This window comes from Tenebrio molitor, chromosome 2, assembly GCF_963966145.1.
Source record: "Tenebrio molitor chromosome 2, icTenMoli1.1, whole genome shotgun sequence".
Classification (NCBI taxonomy): Eukaryota; Metazoa; Arthropoda; class Insecta; order Coleoptera; family Tenebrionidae; genus Tenebrio; species Tenebrio molitor.
The window spans coordinates 13,099,841-13,126,786 of NC_091047.1; the positions used below are offsets into that span (position 1 = coordinate 13,099,841).

Consider the following 26,946-nt stretch of genomic DNA (forward strand, 5'->3'; position numbering starts at 1 on the left):
CTCTTCTGGATTTGTAAATTTGACATTTGACAGATGGTACTTGTCACTTTGCAGTTTTCATTATTTGGCAGTTTTCAAAGTGTTAATTACAATATTTTGAATTAGTTACTGCAACAAACGAGTCTTTTTCAAGACTACCTGTGTCGGGCATCAGGAGGAGGATTTAAAAGGCAACAACTGGGGCGTAACCTACGAACATTGTTAAAAAGATTGTCTCACAATCGAAAGTAACTCCATGCTAAAAAATCGTTAAAAAAGGCCTACATCTGCATCCTCATATAATATCGAGTGCTTAATGACATTTACCGATTAATCCGCCACATCGTCTTAAATTTCGAAATAATTTAAGCGATGACAGGTTGTTGGATCTTACATTTTTAGTGTTGAAGCGTAGTTTCATCAATCACGCCATGTGAATTCACAAAACTTCAGAATCTGGTCTTACGAAAACCTACATGTTTTTATTGAAACACTTCTCCATCTTTTAAAAGTTCGACTGTGGTTGGCAGTTTCTCGTAGGCGATTATATGCGCCGATCTTCATTAACAAACCATTGCTGGAGAAAGATACCGGCAAGAGATTTCGGAACCATTCATTAATCAACTTGATCAACTTCAGTTTGGATATTTCCAGCAGGTTGGAACCACGGCACACAGAGCAGGTGCAACATTAACTCATTTATTTTATCAATTTTATCATCGTGTAAAAAGTTTAGGACTGCATCCACATGTCCACCACGTTCTCCTGTTTTGACACCGCTGGATTTTACAATTTTTGGATATTTGTACGACAACCGAGTAACTCACAAGAGTTGCAGGAAGAAATTACACCGTAATGTTGCAGAGCATTTTTGAAAAAAAGAATAATTAAGTCTTTTCTTTGAGAACACTATTAGGTACACTTTTTATGTGCTATATACAGGGTGTGTACCTCTGTTAATTTTAACCAGTAGAAAAACTCGCCAATTTATGAAACTTTTCTTTATAACATTTTGCAAAATTCGCAAAAATTTTCAAAAATTTTTTGTTCCCCAATTTTTACCAAACGAGTCGTTTTGTGTGATTAACTAGAAGATTCATGAAACTCAGATAGTTTGCAAATCGTTAACGAAATGACAAATACAATGCTTCAACAATATCATTTGTCGTTGTCATGGTTTTGAATTTGCAATGTCTTATCGAGCCTTACTGGGTTTCGTGAATGATCTCCGTAGTCTCTATTTTTGCGTAACCAAATTTTAAATTCAGTTATTTAATTTTTTCTATAACAATGTACAGTTGGCTTCACAAAAAAACGAGAAATGAAATTTGACCTAATGTGAACTGAAAATTTAATTTGTCAATTTATGTCAATTTGTCTCTTGTTTGACAGCAGTATTTATGACACATAAGTGCAGTTTTTTAACCTAAATTCTGAAAGGCCGTTTCAAACTATAAAAATTTAATAAAATCTGACAGAACTTTTTCTGACAGTTCCCGTTTTTTTTGAAGCCAACCGTACATATTTTTTTTTGACAAGGCTCCGTTTCTATCCCAACAGAAAATTTTCGCCCTTAACTATAGGCGGATGGACATTTTGATGACTAATGTATTCCACATTTAAATCAATTTGTAACGCTTTTTCGTAAAAAATTCAAATAGAAAAAAAAACGTTTCATTTAACAAGCTCTGTTACGTGTTAAAATTAACACACGCATTTTAGATAGGTACACCCTGTATATTTTTGTAATTTTTCAATAAAATAGTAAGTGATTGAACGAATTAAATTTTTGACAACTATGTATTGTATTGTATTGTATGTATTGTATTCTCAATTTGGTTGTAGGTCGTAAAATTTTATTGCATATTATGAGCGATTAACGGGCACAATGGTTGGGTTTGAAAAGGTTGGGAAGCGGCGCGTGCCGTTTGCCGTACAATGCAAATATACAAAATGTACAATACAACCCTGCTTAAAATATTACCTGCTAGTGGTAAACTAGGATTTATAAGCCCCGCAAGATCTTTAACTTAAAGTACCATAAAATTTTACGACCTACAACCAAATTGAAAACACAGTATTTATTTTAATTTACTTTATTTAGAATTCTCTGGGTTTTAGATAACCGAGTAATAACATCAATAGTATCGTTGCAGTTCCACTATCTATAGTAGGTCGTAAATTCCACAGTACTCTATGATGTAACAAACATTTATAGTAATTCTGTACTATCAAGTGTGATTAGAATAACTTACGACATACAATTAGGCATATCCCATCTCATAAAGCGTTGGAACCCAGATCGAGGATAGACTTATTCTTGGTGCAGTTTTTTGTGGTTGCATTATCCTGTAATTTTTTATTTGGCACATTTATTTAAGCGAACGCTTCCTATTAGCAACACATAATAAATATTGTCTACGCATTATAATTATGTACGTTGCATAATCTACATTATGCATATGAGTAACTCGTCTTGCATACAAGGACACTTATCGAGACGTACACTATAAATTCCGTATTTTCCAATATTAGTTATTTATTCCGACCTTATTACTGAAAGATTTGCTTGCAAATAATTCAGTGTTTCTTGGGGATAGAACCCAAATTGTCCTGGAGCTTTTGTATTAAATAAAGTATAAAAAAGGCAGCGAGTTCTTATCTGTTGATTGCTTGAAGCTTGGGCAAGTCAGTCATTAATGTATAATATTTTTCCAGACTTTTTATTTTTGTCAATGAAATTAGATAAAAAGCATTTCCAGATATCTTTTCCAATATATTTTACTTTATTTGACAGTCAAAATGGGTGATCGTTTTTGCAACTGATACGAACGAAAATTTACCGCTAATTGTTAGATAATTATGGCCACGGTTAGTTCTTATTATTAATGACAGTTGTAACTGTTGTGTAATTAAAAATATACTTCTGACAATGTTATCATCTTATTGTTAGAAAATACGCACCAGAATGTGAACTTTAATTTCAGTGATTTATTACTTGTACACTGTGGACGTACATCTTTTAATGAATTCTGAGAATGTCTATGGATTATTATGAAAAACTGAGCCAAGATGAATCAAGTTGAAGTATTAAACGGCGAACCTTGTTTCACTCCTTCATGGGCGTACAAAAATCTCAGAAATGGTCGCTGTTTACCGTACTTTTATTTATTTGTTTACGTATTGATATAATTGCTTCTTGGCCATCGGACAGATGTGGTGTCGCTTTCTTTCCTTTCCGGCGACCGTCAATGCTAATTAGGGTTATGAGAAGTCGCATTGTCCTGTCGAGCCGCCCCATAGCTCTCTGCGCTATGCCATACATCCCTTCTATGTGATATTAATTCTTCACGGTCCATGCACCCGGTCTAATTGTGTGTATGTCCGTTGCAGGTTGCTGGCGCTACTGTCGCAGTGCAAGTGGAGGGGAAGTCAGCTGGCACCGGCGTCGCGACGAAGCTTTGCCAGTCGACGTCAGGCGTCTATTTGGATTGCGTCGCAACGCGTCACAATTTTTTTTTACATTACAAACTACAAATGTGTTGTGTTGCTCTCGATAGTGCTTTCTATCTGTGATGAGAACTACTCTGTAGTTTTAACGAGCGATTCGTGTTTTTGAGTGTTGTGATTTTTTGACATGTTTTGGTGGTAGCGCTGTTTAATTATGAAAAGCCTTTTTGTTATAGCCGCGTGCGCGTTCTCCGCGTGTCTTGCGGCTTGGCAGGAGAATGTAAGGCCGAAGATGTACGTCCAATTAGGTGAGTGATTTTTTCAAAATATGCATTTTTCAACTAAGACAACAAAAATATAGCAAAGAGAAATCGCCAGCAAGAGTTGACAACTCTTGATACTTTAAGCTCTTCATTTATGTAGCAATAAAAATCAAAATTCAATTTAAAAGCTTAAGATGATCTAGAATTAACAGATGTGTTATTTTGTTGTTTTAAAAGATATGGATGCTTTTAATTGGGTAATTGCTGCAGAGAAAGTAGTTTTTTAAATGTGTTCAGAAGATTAGTTTCGTTTAAAAATCAAACTCTTTCAGATAGAGTTTTTTAGTGTTATTTGCGCAATATGCATTAAAAAAATAAAAAAAGCATCAGTCAACTCGCTGACTTTTGAACAAAATATCTGCATAAAATATTAAAAGTCGCCTTTAGTGCAATTAAAACTTTTAGCAACTTCCAGCCTGGCAATTATAAGTATTAAAGTGTTCACAAGTACATCTTTACCGAGATTTAAAAATTACTTGTAGATTACAGACATTATCAAATACTTGTTCTCATTCGGTAAAGGTTGTGGCACCTGCGTTACGAGATGATGAATCGATCTTTATAATTTCACTAGTACGAATGTACATACTCCTTTTTATCTCCGTGTTGTTTTATGATTTTGCAGAAATAATTTAATTTTCTACAATTGCATATGTTTACAAATACACTGCTGCATTTGTAATGTAAACCAGAAAGCACTTTTGTTGTAGATTTTTATTTGAACGAGTTTATTACTGCATTCAGTGTGTTGTACATTTACATTGTGAAAAATATGGATTTTAAGAGAATAAATGCAAAAGAATGAAGCCAGTGTTGAAAGTTTTCGTACCTAGTTATTGAAATACTCGTATATCATTTTTGTATTATTTATTCATGACGAGCTATTAATTAGATATAATGAATGAAGTCTCGAACTTTTACACTTGAGTAATGAAATTAAATTAATTTTTCAAGTTTTATTATCTCACTTGAAGATTTTGGTTAGTTGAAAATCATTGTAGTATCAAAGAGTACTTTTTCGTTTAGTCATTATCATAATAATTGTATTCGATGGGTGTTTTCACGTGTTTACATGGTATAGTTCTGTGGTATAGTTTGTCCAGCGAGAGATTGGTTGACATAAAAATCACTAAATGCTAACATTTTTGTATTCTAGTGCATTTTGTACTGTTGGTTTACAAGCCTACAATTTAAAATTTCCCAACCTCTTGCTGGACGAAGTATATCCGCATAATTACCCATCAAATAAAAAATACTGCAACGTTTTGAACCTACTCTAGTCGTGTGGCATTCGTTATTTGACATTTTGCTTTTGGTGAGTTCAAAAACCATCAAGATTCATAAAATATTGACGTTGAATGGAAGGTAATAAATGACCAATGAGGTTATGTTGTAAATGGAGCGTAACGTCCATTTCTATAAACAGTGAAAGTACTTCTGTTTGAATGAAATTGTCCCTCTTAGACATTTATGTATGTAAATTTAAATATATAATTTTTAATAAACAATTATGACAAATATTAAATGTCGTTACAATTTGATCTCTCTGAGGATCACGTACATTTGTAACGACTCCGTGGCGCAACGGTAGCGCGTCTGACTCCAGATCAGAAGGTTGCGTGTTCAAATCACGTCGGGGTCAATGCTTTTTTTTTCTACTTTTTTTTTATTTATAATTTTCAGGGAGGTTTTACAGCAATTTTATTATGCACACTTTGAAAGTTATCATGTGAAGTACATATTATTTTAATCTGTATTTGAACTGAATTGAAAATGTGTACAGAATTTTATAAGGATGTTATTAATTTGAGGATAATAGGTATAGGTATACCTTTATGGAAATTGTAACATCTTGAACTGTGAACTGTGATGTATGTAATCGGCAAAATAAAAATAAAATGAAATAATGAGTTTTGTTTCGTAAAACTCGATTACACGTCAAGTCATGTTTTCAATTAAATGGATATCCTGAAGTCATTCCATCCTTACGGTAATCGCAGTAGAAGATCATTTAAGTCTCTAGATATGGTCGATTGGAGACAAATCGGGAGACCGAACAGGCCATGGAAGGCTTGGGAAGGCACAAAAGTTGACGATAGGAAACCAGTCCAGAAGTCCGGCAATAATCGATTATATGAGATTTGGCGTTCTATATCTTCCCTCCATTCATTTCCAATACTCCGTGTTGTGGATAATCTCTCTCTCAGGACTCTACTTCTTCACTACGGCGTTGTTCACTACCTGAAGTTAGAGCTGACACTCTACTTCCTACACTGTTAGCGATTGTTCCTACTGAAAGCTTGGGCTCTCTGGATGAGAGGCGATAGGGATCTATACGGAACATTTACAACACACTAGCGAAAACAGAACTGTGAAATTTTTGATAGATTTTCATGACAAATATATCGTGTATTGATAATTTTATCGCTTCCAAAAAAAAGTAACATAAACAATTGGTGTTTGTTTTCTTTCAAACTCTTGTTTTACTGAAATACGCATTTTCGGAGGTGCTATGTTTTCAGGGACAGTCAGTATTTTTTTAATTGTAATTTTAACATTTTGTGCTGAACTATGTCTTATTATGCCTTATTTAGTTATCGTCGGAAAACATTCTGTCGGTATATTGTTGTCTGATGTTTCTCTAACATTGTTAGCTAATTACGTATGCCTAGTTACTTATACTATGGTGCCAATTAGTCAGAATGTCGCGAATGTATCGACTTATTGGAAATGTGATTTGATACAATAATGTGATCATTTGATTTCTACATGATTAACCTAGATTTTCAGTGTATGTAGCACCATCTTGGGATTTATCAGTAACATGTCAGAATTTGTAGTAATTCGCTGTTCACAACAGTTCTAATTAGGGATTTAAAAGGAGAATTCGCCTTCGTATCCTATTTCGGTTCATTAAGCGGTTACATTATGTTCGTGCATAACACATTTCATAGATCATTATTATGAGGACAAGGCCACATTTTATTAAAATAGAAGACTGTTGTACGAGTATTGAGTAAGAAATTGTACATGCATTTTTCATATTTCTTGAAACAAAGAAAGTCTTTTTGACGTTATTTGTTTTATACATTTACATTGGTGAACATTTTCATGTCCAATAAATAAATTTATCTAATCCCGTGGGATAAATGACACTTATCCCACTCATTTGAGTGGAATAAGGAACTTCATTACCGGACGCATTTCATTACTCCACTCAGTGGGATAAGTGAGCTTTATTACCCCACTCAGTGGGATAAGTAAGTTATTATTCCACTGAGTGGTGTAATGAAACTGGCGGAAATAAATAAGATTTACCTTTTTTTTTAAATTCGGGGTGGTCTTAGATAAAATTTTATACATAACACGTGGGCTAAAGCATATTACAGGAAACTCGTGTGATTACAGATGAACTCGGGCTAACGCCCTCGTCATCTGCAATCTTCACACTCGAATCCTGTAATATTGCTTTTATCCCACTAACTGTGTAAATAACTATTAATTTTGTAGTTAAAATCATATGTTAAAAAAAAAGCGTTTATTAAGCGTATATTGTGCCATTAATGAAATAGAAAATATTCATTGTATTTATCTCGAAGTGAATTTTCAACCCACGAAATTAAAATAAATATTTTCTCAAGTGGTTACTGAGGCAAAAATAGTAATTTGTGTTTACACCGGAATAAGTTTTGTTTGGGAACTTTCGGTCACCGAGACCTATGCAAGTGATGTGGTAATACACTTTGTGTCTCGCGATGTACGGTATGTAGGGAAACTTCTTCGTAAAGTTAATCTACACCTAAGGCTATCAACATCAAACATCGCTTTATGTAGTTGCCAATATGGTTCTCGCTAATTAAAAATCAGGATGTTTTGTGCTATTGTGTGCACTGCGATGCACACCTGCGGTTTTTTGCATAAGTATCCATTTGAATTATTAAAACAACTTTTGTTGAATTAAAACCAATACATACCAGGAGGAGTGAATTAAATCAAGACAAAACACGTTCGTGATTTAAACAACAGCTTCGGTATTAATGTATTAATGAAAAATATATTTTTTAGATGGACGTTAAGATTATTAAAAGAATGATGTTGCCCATTTTTATAATTTCCTTTTATTAGCATTGCACATTAATCGCGAAGGTAAATATGTAGTTACTTACAGGAAAAACTGTTCAACTACAAATATTTTTGTGAATAGCTATTGATAAATATGTTTACAGTAAAAGTTACATAGGAAAATTACTTTGCGTTACTACGAGTGGGTCGTTTAATAAATACCCGCCCAGCTTAAGCTTCTTCTAATATTTCGTAATTTTTTCGGTTGGTGGTAATCGTTTGTGTGGGAATAATTTATGCTAAATGTAAATTTGGCCATAAAAACGCATCACGTATTTATTTTTGTACTACCGGATTTACTTCCTAATCTCACATAATTTGCTAACAAGCGCTTTGCAGTGTTCACACCTGTATCATTTGACCTCACTGACAATGAGAATCGTTCATTGGACAAACCGGTAACAAACATGTAAAAATCTACATAAATTATTATTTTCGAGCTTACATTGTTACTCTGCCAACAAATATACAGTATTGAAAGATCTGACACTAAATCAGTTTGACAGCAGCGTGTACATGATGTATGTAACTATAAAGCACTATACTAATGTTACGCAATTTCATTTAAGCGATGTTTATACGTTTTAGTGCCCACCTCAATGTACAGCTCATTTAAAATATGCGAAAATGGCGACCACAGTTATTTCCAGGTTGTTAAGATTCATATGGCATACGACATGTCATTTGCACAGTTTAACTGCATAACCCTGCAATTTTGTTTTTGATTTTCGTAGGTCTCTTTAGGTGGAATATTTTTTCAGTTACACTGTACATGTTCATTAAAGTATTAATTTTGATGTTGTAATAATTAAACACAATTTTTTTTTGCATTTTTTATTTATCCCAAAATATTAGAGTATTCGTTATACTGTTCTTTACTACAAAGCAGCATGATTTACATCCGATTTTCGCTTCGTTAGGTTATCAGGCACAGTAAGATCAACTTACCGATTCCTTGTCGGTCGTTACGAAAATAACATAATAACCGATCCTTTATAACGGTACGAGTGCTATTATGAACAGTAAATAAGTTAAAATAATCGGTATGAAAGGGGAATTTTTTAAATGTATTCTTATTAATCAAGACAAATTGAGTATAATATTAAACAAATAACTTTAATAAAAAAAAAAACAGTTGGTGCTGGGTTGGTGTTGGGGCAACAGTATTTTACTTATCGAACATGTATCGTAATATACTATTTTATTACCTTCGTTTATGTAATTAAATTCGCTCGAGTTTTAATTGACTTGACGTTTTCACTGTTGGCTCCTACAGTTGCCATGAAGGTATCAACGCAAGTAAATATTAATATTGATTAATACGATGAGAAATTTAAAAAGTGTATTTCTTTAGAGACTTTGAAACAAAACATTGCTGCTATGACTTTTTACTGCATATTCGGGCATGTTGTTTCTACATACTACTAAAAAACAACTTTTTGAATTTCGGTGTGTTTATTACGAATACATCACATTTTTTCCAAATCTGTTTAAAATCTAATTGCGTCAGATTAACAAATAAGGGGCCAGGATAAATTTCTAAAACTTTATTTTGGTACTGACGTCGATTAAAATTTTAATGTGACCGCTTTTTTTTTTTTGTTGATATTGTACATTTCATTTTTTGCAACTTACAGATCTGACTAGTCCGTTTTTCAAGAGACACGTTTATCCACTATGATATAAATCCGCAACCGCAAAGTCGCTACAGTACTAGAGCAAAGTGGAATAATTTATGGTCCGGTTTAAAAATGTACATCTGACATTTTCGAATTTATTTTGACGTTTTGTGCTTTACCACCCCCACACGTGCCAGCAGCATAAGTCAACTTGTTATGAGCGTGCCGCGGTTCCTCGTACTGTGTCCTACTGCGACTTGTTTTTCCTAGTTTCATGTTATAAATCTTCCAAGTTACCTTGTCTTTACTCCGTTTCCGGTCTATTCGCTGGCCTAACAACCCCTCGGAAACATACGCGGCATCGAGGTGCGACTATACCGTTCTGAATAATAAATTTAATTTCGGTTTTAATTTAATGAAACATAGGCCGAGAACGTGGGTGAATTTTTAACGCAACAGCGTGCGCCTTTGTCAGCGGATGCCGAGTTTTTAAAGTGTTGGGTGTTGCCAGCACCAAGAGGCTCACGAGCGTTGACGGCGGGCGTTCTCGGCGGAAGAAGTTTATTTTAGGCGCTGGAAGACTCTTCCATGCACGAATACTGTTCAACTGCAGCCAAGTGCGTCGCGAGGAAACACAGAATAAATATAATATTCTTTACATCTTTGGGTCAGGTGGTATCGTGACTTACATGAATATGAATTGTAAGTTGGCTTCAATTCTGTTGGTGATTTGCATATGTTTGTCGCTTTTATACTTTTCTTTGCATAGGGTTTTTTAGAATTGTAATTTACTTTACGTAGTTGTCTTCATTTTAAAATTTTATTTCAGACGCCGACCAACTATTAATTATGTCGTTGCATGGGAACTACACATTACAAAATCTGACTCATTTGAAGAAATCAGATCATTATTTTTATCGTGGAATGTATGACTTGTGAGGAAATGCAATAAGTTGCACAGATAAATTTGCGATTATTGAAAATGATTAAAATTTCACTGTTTCAATTAGAAGTTAAATTAAAATACCTAATCACATGACGTATACCTAAGCAGAGATGGTGTAAACTGTAAAATAACAATTATTGGTAGCTTATCTAAAACAGGTTATTGTTAAATAATTCTCATTAAATTTTATCTTATGTTAAATTTACTGTTTGTGAAATTTCCAAATCTATTTATCTTTTGGTCTTACTTTAACATTTCGCGGATGTATGTAAAATAAACAAGAAATACATATTTATAGACTCTTATACAGGGTGTCCCAGAACTCGCGGATCAAATTGAAACTGTATATTCCTTGATGGTAATGAAGGTAAAAAACGTTTAGAAAAATATTCAGGGTGCAACAGCTTTTTAGTTATGAATTAATCAAATTGACCAATAGAGCTCGATCTAATTTTCCCTTTATGAGAAAATTGAATACCTTCCCTCAATTGCCAAGCAACGTATAATTCGATGAATAATAAAATTATTTTCAATATTTATCTGGTCAACTTGTCGAAACAGACGTCAAAAGTGACAGCTACTTTTGAAATAACCAAAAATGGGATAATTTCGCCAAAGGCAGGTGAACAAATGTATAGAATCTAAATCAGGGAACGTAAGAAGTTTCTTCTTCCGGCAATGAATGAAATATGCAAATATGGTTTGTTATGAGTGAAAATTTCCAGAGCAATTGTAACCTTGAGGGGTATGGGAAATTGACGGGAGGGATATGATGAATTGAACCTTTGTGGATGGAAGGTAAAATGGCGAATTGGCGACGTAGCGTCAAGTGAGTAATACATATTACTACCTTAAAAATCTTAGTAAAAAGTGAAATATGCAGGGCCTGTGAAGTGAATCGGAATCACAAGAAATGTATCCTGACTCCTGTGCATACACTCTGCATCTGCAACGTATTAGCGCAGCTACACGAGCGGGTCTCGTCATCGTCGAAATGAAAGAAAAGACTTTTAAGAACATTCTTGACATTGCAAAAAAAGCTGGAGTTACACGTAGGTTCTGAACAACAGATCAAGCATAGTGGCAGTTCTGAAAGAAAGAGACAAAACTGGATTGAACTAACCTATTTATTTTAGCATCATTATTAGTAAAAATGTATGATCAAATTTTATAACTAAACGATGTAGAATGCAACAAATGAAATAAGAAACATGCAAAATAAAAAGAATAATTAATAACAACTGTTCAAAATGACCACCTTTCATCTGAAGGAATAGGCGAGCTCGTTTTATTAAATTTTCCTTTGCCAGTCTAAGCACATTAGGAATAACAGTAGCCAGTGTTTCATGAATGTGGTCATTTCTCAATTAGTTCTTCTAAAATATTGATAGGTTCGCGGTAAATATAGTTCTTCAAATATACTTCTTGTACCGTCGTCATCAAAGGACTGAAGAACAGCATCTTCAGTCTCTGGCGTTCTAACTTCTCGCGGGGGACCACCAATTTCTTGTCAGGTAGGCACCAAGAACCCAGTGTCTCGAGCACGGTACACCAACCGTAGAAATACGTTATAATTTGGATATGGCAAACGTCGTGGAAAACGTATTGCATATTCTCTTGCATCCTCACGTGCATTGCGCGGGCACTCTCCATAAATTATGAGCATTTCAACATACTCTGCAGCTGTATACATGATTTCAATACGAAGTTTGACAATTTCGAACTTGACGTTGTCAAAATCTTTACAGTTGCCCAAACATTTACTTGAAATTCCATACCATTCTTACTAGAATTATGTTGCTAGGCAATTCAAACCTTTGGTTAAATTTACGTGAAATTCAAATTAACAGCGTCCTTCTGATTGGTCAACTTTAATTATTCATTACAAAAAATCCATTATACCCTGTCCTTTTGTTTAAACGCTATTGCTTTCAGTTATCACCAAGGAAAACGCACTGTAAATTTGATCCGCGAGTTCTGGGACACCCTGTATATCTTGCATTTTCAGTTAAAATATTAAGTACAGTAAACATTCATACTTACATTTTCTACAAATGAAAAAAAACCTAACACAATCTTTTGAATTTAGTTGCTATACTCGTACATTGGAAATATACCTACCTATTTTTTCAGGATGCTGAAAACTGACGTAATCGTGATTTGAAATTGTTAAAAATATCTTCCGAACATGCTCAAAAGAAACAAAGCGCATAGAACTTAAATTATTATTTATACATACATCAGTTTTTTCAATTTTTTTTGACTACATGTTTGTTTAAAATGTTCACGAATATTGAATATTTAAATAATCTCTGAGCAAACAAGTTCAGGTCATACACCTTTATTTAAAACATTAGATTATAGTAGTTTATTTAATGAGTTCGTGCGTAAATTGGGCCTTTTTTGGCACGAGTGGGCCATTTTAAAACGCGAGTGAAACGAACGTTTTAAAGGCTCACGAGTGCCAAAAAAGGCCCAATTTACACACGAACGAGTTGAATACAACGTTTTTTTGTTCGACGAGCCTCTTAAAGGCTTCAAATCGCTTAAAACCTTTAAAACTAGCTTGACATTTCGTTTTGATAAGTTGTGACATTTATCAAAATCCGTTCACACAGGAGAACATTCTCAAATTCTGACAGTGTCGAACAAAAAAATACTTTACGCTTTATAAGGTCTTAAAGTTTAAGCACGAATCAATATTTTGGGAAATAACAAGAGGCTTCCGAGTGTATCTCAAAAACCAAATAAATTTTACTGGGATTATACAATATGATCAACAAAAAAAGGGATCAGGGACGTGAGGCATAGCTTTTATCATTCATATATTCTGTATTCTGTAACTGCTCCGTTAAATTAAGTTGTCATAGCAATGACCAATCAGGGCTAGAAATTTTAAATTTTAAAAGACGCTAAAATTTTAACGCCCCTTTAAAAATTACAGAATACGCCTCTAACAGCAATAATATTCGATGCCTAATTCAGGATTGCTAAGTAACAACATTGCTATCTATCTACAAATTTGAGCAATGATTGTTATTGCCGCGATCCATCATATCCATCGTTATGGCACGAGTGCCAAAAAAGGCCCAATTTACACACACACGAACGAGTTAAATACAACGTTTTTTTGTTCGACGAGCCCCTTAAAGGCTCCAAATCGCTTAAAATCTTTAAAATTAGCTTGATGTTTCGTTTTGACAAGTTGTGACATTTATTAAAATCCGTTCACACAGGAGAAAATTCTAAAATTCTGACAGTGTCGAACAAAAAAAAAAAAGATTATTATATGATTTATCAAACTGGAATAGCATTTTTTGACAAGACTCTTTATATCACCAGAAAATGTTTACATAACCATTTCTGGCATTGCTAAGGGATAACCATGTTGAATTGGAATCGCACCGAATGAAAGGTTAGAAAAGTGGGTCACAAATTTTCATAGTTTCCATATCCATTCCATTTCTTCATGAATATTTTGTCTTGAGTGTGAAAATATTTTTTTTAAATAAAATTCATGTAAATGCCACAAATGACAGTTTATTAAGTTTCACCACACGTTTTCAGAAATTTCATTTTCCATAGCCGCAGTTAGCGTTGGTGACGTAGTTGAATGTGCCGCAAGCCTCATAACATGAGTGAGACTAGTATCACCGATAGGTGGTGATACTGGCGGTAGTGGAAATCTGTCTACTTGTTTGTTTAACGTAGCGAGGCTGGCGGCACATTCAGAATTTGTGTGGGTTTTCAACGCCAATTGCGATGGGACAATCATTTATAATAACCGTGTATAATGTAATACATATGTATAATACTTACGAGTAAATTACAATTTTTTTAACAAAAATCTTAATTTAATTCTTCTTGTTGCCAAGATATTTACAATTTGCGACAGATAACTGACCCTAAAATGTAAATGTATCGAAGTATTAAATCCGGAGCGTCGTCAAAAATAATTGCCCTTCTCTCTCTAATATCTAGGCAGAATCGGCACGAATAGATACTGCAGCTTGGTTTTAAAAATATACTAAAACGCTAACAACTTTTTAACGTTGACTTACGTTACGATATGTTTTTATTAGGTTTACTTTAAACTGTGTTTGATTTTATAAACGATTCTTTACGACGGTCTGTCTTCTTTTACTTTAACATTAAATAGCCACTGCTGTTGTATTTTAAGCGCCTTCTACAAATCAAAAGTCAAATCATGGCACAAAATTTTAAATCGCCATTGCTGGGGGTATTGGGGGCTGGGTGACAATATAAATTCTGCTGTATTGCAAACACAACTTTTGATTCCGGCAAATCCCACCTTCAGAACAGGTTGCACCTGCACGTTTTCTGCAACAGTTGGTTTAAATATTCATTTGCATATAATGGCATTACCTATGGCTTTTCCCTGGTAGTTTCAATTTTGCAATACGTTCTCGTTGGTGGTTTTTGTGACCAGTTTTCGCAGATCCGCGTACGATTTTGTGATTTCGCGAATAAATCATCGTTATTTCTGAAACAAATTTTCCGCCTTGCTTATGCATTTATTATGTTTTTCATTCTGACGTTGGTTCCATGCGGCGCACCAATTTTTTTGTGTGTCAAATAGTGGTCACGCAACCACGTTGTGCGGTCTTTACATATTAAAACATTTCAATTCGGCGGACTCGATAATCGAAAGCATCTTGGGAAAGGGAATTAAAAAAACGCTCCGTTCATTTTGTCATCAAGTTGTTTAAATTAAACGTTTTCTCTGTGGATGCTCTGTAATTTTGCTAATCCTATTAAAAGTATCATATAACCCGGGTAGGCCTCTTGGCGTATTGATCCACACCCCACTTCTGCCACCCTTCATCCTCGACATAGTTCGGTCCTCCTCGGTTGCCCACACTGACTGGTGAACGTCCTGTTACAGTCATTTTATTGCTCTTTACGTGTTTTGGTTACCTAGAGAATTCAAGTGCAATCTTATTTTATGTCCGCAAATTCAATAAAGCATGTCGACATGGAACGAGATGGGAAAAATTTACGCTCATTGCTCGGACCGTTCTAAAGACTCAATCACTAGTTTAATGATCTTTGGACTGTTGACTCAAGTGTTACGCATTTCAAGATCCAGATTTGTTTGAGGAAGTAAAGAAATAAAGGGTACTATGTAACGCCTTGTACTTTCAATTTAACTTCATCATTTAAGAACACAATTGTCGTTTGTTTTTCTTGCAGTGACTTGGTAGTAAGTTTGTTTTAGGTGGTAGAGAGTTGTGAGATTTTACGGTATTGGCTTAGTTATAAAGTTTTGGGGATGAAAGGACACATTAAACGTGTCGTGAGTATCACGGGGAGCTGTTGCTTTGTCGGGTGTAAAAATTAGTGTCGGAATCTTGATGTAAATTTGAATGTTTTCTATGGAGGGCTCGCAAAGGAAACTTGCCAACCACATGAGCTTGGGGATTTTAATTAATTGTGTTGCCGGTCGTTAGGACACTTTACGGTGCTCCTTAACTTGATACGTGGGCATTAACTGTAAAAGTTGGGATGTCGAGGTCGCGTTGTTCGATTGTCGACGTTGAGCTTTATGCATGTAGGATGCGTGAGCTTTATGCGAGGATCCTGCCCAGTCTCAATCTAGACAGGTGAACTTCCCGTCGACTTGCGATGCAAATGTATTCCACTTACCGGATGCATCGGTGCATTGTGTCCCAGGGAAGGACCAATTAGGGACGGCGCATCTGCCGTGTATTTCTCACACCTTTGGATTTCATGTTTTTTTCATGAGGAGGCGCATTTTAATATTTTATCGTTATGAAGTGATGCGACAGATGATAATGCGCACTCGAGTTACTCCAACATGTGTAATGCATCTTGTCGCACAGTCGTTGCACTCCGGCGGAACAGATAAGTTGGGAGTATTGTGGATGGGGAGTGGGTGGAGAGGAGCTTTCTGGATTCGCCTCGTGTTTTGGAGGGTGTATGTGTCTTATTTATGTGGAAATGGGATCCTGAATATTGATTGGTGGGAAAGCGAAGATTTCAAACAGTGTACATGGAACATCGATATGCATACATCATCCATCAAAATTGTGTCGGTATCTGCTAGTAATGATTGGAATCATTTATCATTTCGCAGGAGTAGCAGTCGTGTTTTTTATCGTTTCAAATGAGTGCATTGAACGCGTCGCTGCAAAAAGCTGCTAGAGGGGCATGATTAATACGATATCTTATACTGATAGTTTCGTCGCTCTGAAAAATTGTTCATTTTTATACAAGACGGTTTTAGTGCAGGAAATAATGGAAAGTTTATGTCTCGCCTTGGGTGATTGTTTTCGTTGATCGATAACCGTTGTTTCTTCCGTCTTCGATAAATTGCATTTCGTATTACTGCTGGTGACAAAAAATAGGAAGCCATTCTTCAGTCTGCGGAAAACTTGGGAGCGATTATGACATAATGTTGCGTAATATTTGCAAAAGTAAATGAGAATAGTTTTAGTTCTGGTGGAATTTCTCGTTGAACCAGTATTCCATCATAATTCAGCTGAGGCAAAGCAGCGACGCGACGCCGGTGACGCCACTAATACATAACTTGTTCGCAACTCAACTAATCTAACTGCACACAAAGATGTCTTCAAGTTGGTTTATAGGTTTCCACATAAATTCTGATTATTCAAAAGACCGTGCCGTGTATGGATTTCCGGAATTGAGGAATCAAGTGGTCCACATAAACTTTACGAATTATCGAATAATCTTTGTAAACAACTCGATCATACCTTAATGTAATAATCGAGTACCTGCACGGCAACTGGATATTCTTGCGTTACGGAAATGGCGGATGCGCCGGTTCAATTCTATTTTCTAAGGTCTGCTTTTTTCAGGTAAGTTGAAAAGTGTAACGTTACATATTTATGAGACAAGAATTCATTACATCCGCCAGCACTGGTAAGCGGGAACAAAGTAAACGTATTTGATCATATACATAGATACCGGAGTTTAAAATTGTTAAGCTGTAACAGTGCAGGAAGTTGAAATCCTGACATCGGGAACAAGGATTTTTTCGAACCTGGAATTTGATCGGGGCTGCCTCTTGTCGACGATGTTTTAATGTTTTTGTTAAAATATGATTTATTGCCCCGATTCGTTTTAGGAGCGGATAGCCGTTGTAGCGAACTCCGGCACAATCGACGAACCATTATGCTCATTAATAATTTGCACACCCTTTCAGTCTAGCGCTATTACGCTAATTAAATTAGTTATTCCACGTCGTCCTAACTGAGTTTGCTCATTTGTGAATAGATCGACGTTGTTGATATTACTTCAAAGTAAACAATTTCGTTCGTATGGATCGTTGAGGCTCAAGCTGTTGCAGCCAGCCAGATAATTAATAATGAAAACAGTACAGTTGAAAGGTGACAATTCGGCGGTGACCGGAATTCGCAGTCCTTTCAACCAAAATATAATAATTGAGTGCTATTTGTTTTTTCTCTTTTCTTTCGTTTTTCGTGTCATTGGTTGGCAAAATATACAGCGCAGATGGCGAAATTGTCGTCATGGGGGATTACGATTGTCGTAACCTAGTACGTCTGTTTTAATTTACACCGACAAAGCCTAATTTTGTTTGTCTTTGGCAATACTGCGCGGCATACTAACAACACGTTCGGTCCCGTTTCCATTTTGATTTACATCTGGATGTATGCTTCGCGATTACGCAAATCTGATAAAATATTGTTTTCTGCGAGCGCGACTGTTCGGTACTTTTTCATCTGAAACGTCTGCCGAATCTGAGATTTCAATGTTTGCAGATGCATCTGTTTACTTTGACAGCGTCTTCATAAGCGAACGGTCGAGATGAGGGTTGCTATTGCGGATGTTTGGTTACTGAACCACAAGTATTGGAACTTTAGGGCTCTATACCACTTCGCATTGCTTCCTCCCAACTTGCATCTAGTTAAACACGCAACATTAACTCACATGTCTCTGTTTTTCTCAATCTACCACCTACATTTTAATTACCCCATTTCAAATCAATATTGACGTCTTTACTTATCGAAAAGATGCTCGCGTTTGGGTGAAGCTATGATGTTTTTGTTTGAATCTTTTTGTCGTAGGGATTATGGAGGTCGTTCTTTACGTCGCATTCTATTTAACATAATGCGATTATGCGGGTGCATCTTATAGAATGTGTACGTTATTATTTTGATTTATGCAAGGACAAGCGTGGAGATGCGGTCTTCAGATGAATTATGCGGGTTGTTAAGGCTACGATCCAGTAATCTCTGTTAAAATGGGGGTTTATTTTATCCAACTAAGACCAGACAGAAAATTTAAATATGAAATGTGGTAGCTTAAATATTTACATATGAAGTGTTTCAATGTCATCTGAATGCCTACCTGTTTGCGTTTTAGACCCTATAAAAAACTGCGGCAAGAGACGGCATTGTCAAATATTAATATGCCCACAGACAGATATTTTGAAACCGCAATTATTCTAACATTTGCAATATTCAAAGAGAAATTCGCATTGATTTTGAATTTGCTCTGCTCAAATAACATTTCTGCCTCTGCAAGGATCACTACATTGTCTTCCATGTTTATTCTATGCAAAATGGCGATTTTTGATGTTTGTTTGTATTTGGGATTTTTATCAACAATTGCAGCCATTCTCAGTTACTTTCCACAGTTTTTTTTGAATTTATGTCCTCAGTTCAGATCAAAATCAATTCGGTCAGGTTGACGTTTTATTGCCACTAATAGGTCGTCTTATTAAAATAAACTGAAATTCAGACTATGCATGAAATTCAGACGATGTTAAGCTTCCATCCTTGCCTGTCTGATTAATGTCATTTTTGACATTTATTGTGGTTATGGAATATGTTGAGTAAGCTCAGACATGATTTGGGTCAGTCGTGGCATATTCTCTGCATAGCGAGATCTGAATTCGTACTCGACGAAAAAAATATTTGACAGTGATATCGCTTTTAAATGAATATTCTTAATACATAGTTTTTTATGATAACCGGATTTGAGCAGAAAGGAAGAGCGTTTGAGTCATTTAAATGCTACATTTACTTTTACAGCTCGTGCATCCTCGTTTGTTTAATCGAGATGTATCGATGTTGCCAATATTTTCCCAGTATTTTTCGATATTGTTCAAACGGTGAATTTCTAGAAAACGAATAAAAGTCAAGGGAAAATTAGATATTACATTATGAGTTTGGAGACGTTCGAGAAGTATTGGAGCATTTTCGGTTCATTTGGTCTCTCTGTAAAATTTTCATTGATAAATATGATGCGATCGGGAACAAATCTTTGCCATATCTTATTTCCAGGAGTCCTTTGTGGCCCGGCCAGTAGTAATCAGAACAAAAGTCAAACGATTTATCAAGAAAAGTCCGGTGATATTTCTTCTTTTTTCAGTTTCATTATGGAAAGGATTCAAACTTTGGCGATTTGTTACGTTGCAGGCAATCAATACGTGCTCGGCGAAGGTGTACACAAATAAACTTAATAAACGACCAAGTAAAAAGTGGTATGTCAATTAAAATACATATTCATAAAGTCGGCGGTAATAGCTGTCAGAAGAAAGTTTTAACCATTTCCATTTTAGCAAGATCGCGGCGCTTCCGTTGATGTCTTGCAGAGTTCAAGTAGAACTTCATAATTTCCCGAAGAAACTATAAAATTAACGATTTCCACACTCAACCCCGGCGCCTTTGTGCACCGGCGTCAACCGAAACGTTAAATCTCGCATGTTTACAAAGAGAGAAATATCGAAAAGTTCGTAACCATAAAACGGGGACATCTAAAGGAGTTACTCCAGGTGCGGGTATTGAACTTGATCCCGACACGTGAGAACTGCTGTTTACCTTCGCTAATGGAGCTCCTTGTGGCACTCGGGCTTTGAAATGTCTTCCTAGTGAAGTACGGATAGGGTGAAACACGTAAATGCTCTTCCAGGGTATTATGTAGTGTAGAATAAGTAAGATCTCATTTTCTAACCACGTATGAATCATGTCGTCTCCAGTCGGAAACGAATATAAATCAAATAAATACCCCCGGCAACCGAAACCGTATTTTGATACAGATCCGTACACAATCTCGGTCATGCCATCTTTCAAATATTGACGGATGTCGACCTTATTATCTACCTACCTGGGACGGTTTGCTTTAGGTTCAGCCAATATAACAACGACCGTAGGGTAACAAGTCCGTTGCAAATCCACTTGCCTTTACACACTAATTTCATCCGATGGCTCACGTAAGATTGATAACTGCACTCTATGACCTGACAGCGACTTTTTTTTTAGTGGTTTCAAACGATCAGCTTTGATCGTGTCAACACAACTCAACAGAAAAATCATTATTTTAGTCGGTTGAAGCTTTGCAACGTTTTTTTTTTCGGTGCATCATCTCACCCTTGCAGTGAATTATTAAGTGTAAACGTCAATGCCAGGGACTACAAATTCGCTTGCATATTTTATGGACTTCGCAAGGGATAGTAAATTTCAGAAAAGTTCTTTATTTTTTGATGTCGTCAGTCTGTTTAAAATCTCATCCCCTAGATATTTTGTTTTAGGTGGCTCTTAAGTTAAAAGCAGTATATTAAAGTTTCATATTTTTATCACATAGTTCTGAATCTTCCCGAGTTTTTATTTGGGCTACAAACCCGGAGTTATTATTCGGACTTGAGCATTTCACGCTAAATTGAGTCATGAGTGGTGATGAACTGTCTGAAATACTTTGACGATTTTGCTGTTTATTCAATAATAGTAGAATGGTGGGTCGGGAAGGATAATTTCGTGTTCTTTGAAAAGTTGTGATTCAGCACATTTGAAGTATACCTAATGTTGGCAAAGATTCTATTTATCTTGTCTTCCAACTCTTAAATTTTGCGACTGTCTGCTAAAGAAGAAACATTAAATCGCCCAATCTATCATCTTGCTGTCGTATCTAGCAAACTTCACGGCAATTATTCCGTCTCACGACCGACTCCGAGAAAATATACCCTTTGACCTTTCGCCATTTTTATGTTCAACTGTTATTTTTGTATTATTTTTTCTACAGCCATATCTGAGCGAACCACTGATTTAATTAAATATATGACGAAGTAACAGGGTTCGAGGGATTGTAGGAAAAAACAGATATTTTGTTTTTTACGAGTTTCAAATATTTCATTATTTGTGGACATATTTTATCACTGTTGTCATATGCATCGTGTTTACTCTGCCGTTACATTTTATTCATACTAGAACATTCACCCCCAACACCTTTCCTTCTCTATTTCACTCATATATCCGTCATAGACTTGAATTCTATTTTTAATTTTGGTGTTACCTGTTTTATTAGATTGTACAATTTCGTTACCTCCAATTCGAGTTGAACAATTTATTGTATTATTGAATTATTATATGTAAATGAACCGGATTATTAAATTTTAATTTACTCGTTTTACATTTTATTTAAAGGGAATTCGGTTTTACCACGTAAGTAGAAAATTCAACAAACATAATTTATTATTTATATGACATACCGTATTTGTACGTGTTTACTCTATTGTTATTTTGTTACCTTGTAATTATAATTGGTCTGTTGAACAATCAACTATCACTGTTGTTATTACACGGCAGCTGAATAAAAATTAAATGGTATTTCTAAATAAAAGCTGAAACAAAACGAATGACATGCAATAATTTTTAAAAATACTACTAAACCACAAATTATATTTTAGGTCAATGAACTTATGTATACAAGGCATTTCACCAATGATAATGAGTCCGGCGGAATTGAAAATGCAACCCACAATACATTTGCAAAGTTAACGTGGCTATTTTAAATATCGTATCGTTTTAATAATTCCAATAATTTTATTTGGCACAACTGACGTTTACGAAAAAGTTAAAATACGTATAGTATAGTCCGACAATAACTGTTTTAGGGAACTAGTAAAATTAATATGAATTTTAAAGAGTTTTTAAATTTATGTTAAATAGCTAAATAAAAAAAAACTCGTGTTCAAGAATAAAATTCTTTAAATTTGACAGCTTATCGGGTTTAATTAAGAAGTTTCAGCTTAAATATCCTTTTTAATTACTTATGTTCAGTACCGAATACATGCTTGTATTTTAAAATCTCAGAATTTGAAAATATTTGCTTTGGTCGTGCAAGTGTTTGTGTCGATGGTCATTATGCAGTTGGCAATTGTGATTTTATATTTAAATGTGTTCATGAGATTAAAGTATGTCACAGCAGATGAGAATCACAATTGACCTTTATTATAATTTCTCACGACCTCGTTTGTTAAATGTGGTGAATGAAAGACGAGTGTTACTCTTGGAATTGGCGTCCTTCAGATTTCAACTCATCTCCTGAAGTAGCGTTGTCACAATAGAACATTTTTTAACAAATTTAAAAACCACGTTAAGCCAGTTAAAATCGAGACTACTAGTACTAGATAAGTAGAAATCTGCTCGGTTGTAAAATGAGTGTTCGTTTTAACTTTGATTTGTTTGTTGATCGTTCTTCATTTCGTAAATAGTGTAGGGTTCGGTTGTTTCTCACCACAAGGTTTACTTATTGGTCTCGTGGCCTACGCACCCGGTTTTATTTATGGCAACCACAAACAATCTGGTATTGTGGGAGTTAGTTTCCATAAATATAGAAATGTAACGTTCCGTCTTTTCGAATAGGAGAAGTTTCCGAGTTTGTGAAGTCAATGAATTAATAATGGGTACGAACACACGTATGAGACGACCCCGTGGTACGGTAACGACGTCTGCGAAACCGAGGACCAGGTGGCGCTAAATGGGCGGTCGTCACGACAGAACGCGTGTCATCATCAACTAAGTCATCGCTAATATGCAGCACATGAGCGAAACGAACCATTCGTTTCCATTTGACGCACCTGGAAAAATCTTTACCTCTAAGTTTATATTCATGGGTCGGAAAGCACAAAGTGAGGAAGCAAACTTTAAATTGTAGAGATATTTTATTTTGTTTGTAAAAAGTCACACCTAGAATTTCTGAATAAACAGGAAAATATGATACCTATGCGACAGTTTTACTTTCGTGGTCACGACAGGACGAAATCATTCCGCAAAGGAAACCGTAAAGCTTTCGGAAAGACAGCAGAGGTAGAAAGAAAAGAAAAATGCATAAATGCCACGTTTGCTTACCTCATAAGCCCGTCAAAAATTTGTAGGACAACTTTGACCGCGAGTCGTTTTAACTGCATTTTCGTGTCGTATTGCGACGGTAATAAATTTTCACTGACGGTAATGTCGCATATTTAAACGCGATAAAAGATGTTAGTAAAGTGATTAATTAGACAAACAGACGAGACAGGCAGCCATAGGGGTTATAAATAATAGGAGATAGTAGAATGGTATTTCGAACGGATCCGGTAGGATTGCAAGTCATCAAAGTGCAAACAGAAAACGTGTTTCATTTGAAAACTTTTGTTCGGCCTGTGAAATTAAAATATTTTCAAATTCAACATTAATTGTAAACGAAAGGACGTATCGCTGGAATGTCATAGAAAAAAGAAAAAGTTGGAGTGAACGACATGACTGGAAATTATATTGGATTTTTTTGGTGGAATCAGGAACGCGACAGTCCTTTTCACCTCGCCTTTTAGTAGCGCCGCTATAAATAAATGCATTTTTACTGAAGTCTGTTTATTGTTGCGAGAATATATGGTAGCGTTGATTTTGCCATTTCAGTACTAGTGCCAATTATACTAGTGTGTTTTTAGTCGTAGAAGCTGCTTTGAAGTCTTCACATAAAAAAAAACACAGATATTCAGACATTTACTCGTATCTAAATTTTTCGCCAGCATTTTCACGTAAAAGCTGTATGACACGATGCTAAATTTTGTAGAAAATTTGTTAGAAAATGAGAGAGGACCAATGAACGATCAGGATCTGACAAAGACAGACTATGATCATGATCCTGATCGTTCATTGGTCCTGATCGAGGGTCTCTCTCATTTTCTAACAAATTTTCTACAAAATTTAGCATCGTGTCAAACAAGCTTAAGACACGAAGAGTGTTGGACAGTTTTCCAATTCTTACGTTCAGCTAAGGAACGACCAACAGCGAGAAATGAAATATGTAATAATATTTATATAACATCAAATCCTCCATTTGATTCACAGTAATGTTTCATTATTGATGGTTCCCATATAAATCGACAGTCGTCGGTAATCAATTTCATACGACTCTTCAGCGATAAATTACGAGCAATCGAGTTATACAGGGTATGTCACGAGTGATAATGAGCTCAACGGAATTGAAAATGCAACCCACAATACATTTGCAACGCTGACGTGGATATCTTTTATATTTAAAAAACATGAAACATAGTTAACTGTGCAGTTTCGTAAATTTTGACATAAATGTCATATCCGCTTAGTTAAATGAAATTGTCAAAAGCAAAGAGTTTTTGGGAAAATGTTAATTGTCTGCATAAACGCGCAAAGGAGAAGGCATTTTTATTACATTCACCTTAAATCAGGATCATGTCCCTTTTCTCATCTTTCGTAAATGTCAGTTGTGACATAAAAATATTGGAAGCAAAGCTATCATGGATTCATAATTTCATTTTAAAACAATACGATATTTAAAATATCCACGTTACCGTTGCAACTGTATTGTGGGTTGCAATTTAAATGAACACCCGATAAATATACAGTGTGGAAAGTTTAACTGGAATAAAATTCACAACTCGGACATTGGTAATTTTGGTAAAAAATCCCGAAACAGGTCGATTTTTGTTTTTCCTTGCCCACATTTTGGCGTATATGATTTTTGCGTATCAGCTTCCGGAAGTACGCAACCGCAACTACCCCTAACTTTTTTTTTTAATGGAAGGGTATGCCAAATGACACCTCGTTTGAAAGGTTACTAGCAAGGAATACAACGCATATTTGCTTCCCGAATATTTTCAAAGCTTACGTGCTAAAGAATAAAAACCCATTTTATAAGTTGAAGACAATTTAATGCAACAAATGTTCAAAATGGACACCGTTTCATTCTTGGCAAATTGCAAATCGGTAGTAACATGCATTCCTGAAGTTTTGTAACATTAACGGTGCTATTTGCCTCATTTCATGCCTAAAACCAAACAGTATTGAAAACCCTACAACGTATTAGGCATGAAATTAGGCAAATCTCACCGGAAATGTTACAAAACGTGCTACTATCGATTTGCAATTTGCCAAGAAAGAAACGGTGCCCATTTTGAACATTTGTTGCATTAAATAGAACTTATTTTATAAAATTGGTTTTTATTTTTTAGCATGTAGGCTTTGAAAATAGTGCGTTGTATTCCTTGCGAAGTGGGCTTTCAAACGAGGTGTCACTTGGCATACCTTTATATTTGAAAAAAAAAAGTTGGGGGTTGTTGCGCACTTCTGAGAGGTGATATGCAAAAACCATATGCACCAAAGTGTAGACAAGGGAAAACAAAAATCGACCTGTTTCGGGATTTTTTACAAAAATCGCCCATGTCCAAGTTATGAATTTTATTCCAGTTAAAGTTTCCACACTGTATGTTTTGAGGTTTATTATGTAATTCTATTCCTATTTTATTTGAAATTGTTCCTTGTTGGCATTTTATTTTGTAACTTCAGTAAATAATGTCCACAACGTAACGATGTAACTCTAAGATCACATTTTTGATTACGTATTTTAAATTAGAGTAATGATTTTTTCCTGGTGTTATTAATGAATTGCGGGATCTTGAAAAAACTGTGAACTTGATTGCTTTAAAATTTACTCATAAAATAAACCAGTGTTGCTCCATCAGTTAATTATTTTACCACAAAAAATGTGATGAAATTAGATGGGTAGGTGTTACTTGTGGAGACAAAACATTTGGTTCGTGCAGAGTTGGGGGATGGAGATTATTTAAACTCCCACATAATTTACACCTTTCGGTGTGTTTTTAGTTGCCTATATTTGTATTCGACGTTGTACGAAAGTGACGAGGATACATTATGCGCGTTTAATAATTGTTACGATGTTCCGATGAAAGAGAAAATATAAGAGTAGGTGTATTGTGTGGTTTTAGTTGTGAGAGTGATCTGACTCATACAAAGATGAAGTCAATGGTCTCTTTGTTTCCGTCAAGAAATTAGTAACGTTTATATTCTCCAAAAAGGCTATTGAAGACTATTAATCCTGTTTTCGTAACTGACATGTGTCATTCAGTCTATGTTATTTGAATTTAAGTTAAAAATAGTGCCATTTTGACAGTAATATGTATGTAATTATTTTTTGGATCATTATTTTTTTTTAATCCCATGAGGTACTATCATTGTTGCTTGATTGTATGTATAAAGTCAAATTTAAATTATATTTTTTGTTACAAAGTTATGCAACCAACAATACTAGAAACGTTTTCATTTTCGATTTTTCTTATTACAATATTATATTGTTGTGTTGTACATACTATGATTTACTGTAAGTAAAAATAAAGATATGAATAAAATTCATTTGTGCAAATTTTCACTGAATTTTTTAGTAA

At 35.1% G+C, this 26,946-nt stretch overlaps 1 protein-coding gene and 1 non-coding gene across 5 annotated transcripts in view; both read left to right on the forward strand.

Annotated features, from left to right (window-relative positions):
- Positions 1-26,946, forward strand: part of Sema1a (semaphorin 1a) — a 240,709-nt gene that overhangs the window by 25,350 nt on the left and 188,413 nt on the right. For all 4 annotated transcript variants that reach the window (XM_069037258.1, XM_069037254.1, XM_069037257.1 and 1 more), the window contains exon 2: positions 3,373-3,737. In XM_069037258.1, coding sequence (XP_068893359.1) covers positions 3,644-3,737 — 94 coding nt within the window. In that variant the 5' untranslated portion in view covers positions 3,373-3,643. The remainder of the gene's footprint in view (positions 1-3,372; positions 3,738-26,946) is intronic.
- Positions 5,323-5,394, forward strand: TRNAW-CCA (transfer RNA tryptophan (anticodon CCA)). Its single transcript has one exon. It is a non-coding gene; the product is annotated as a tRNA-Trp (tRNA).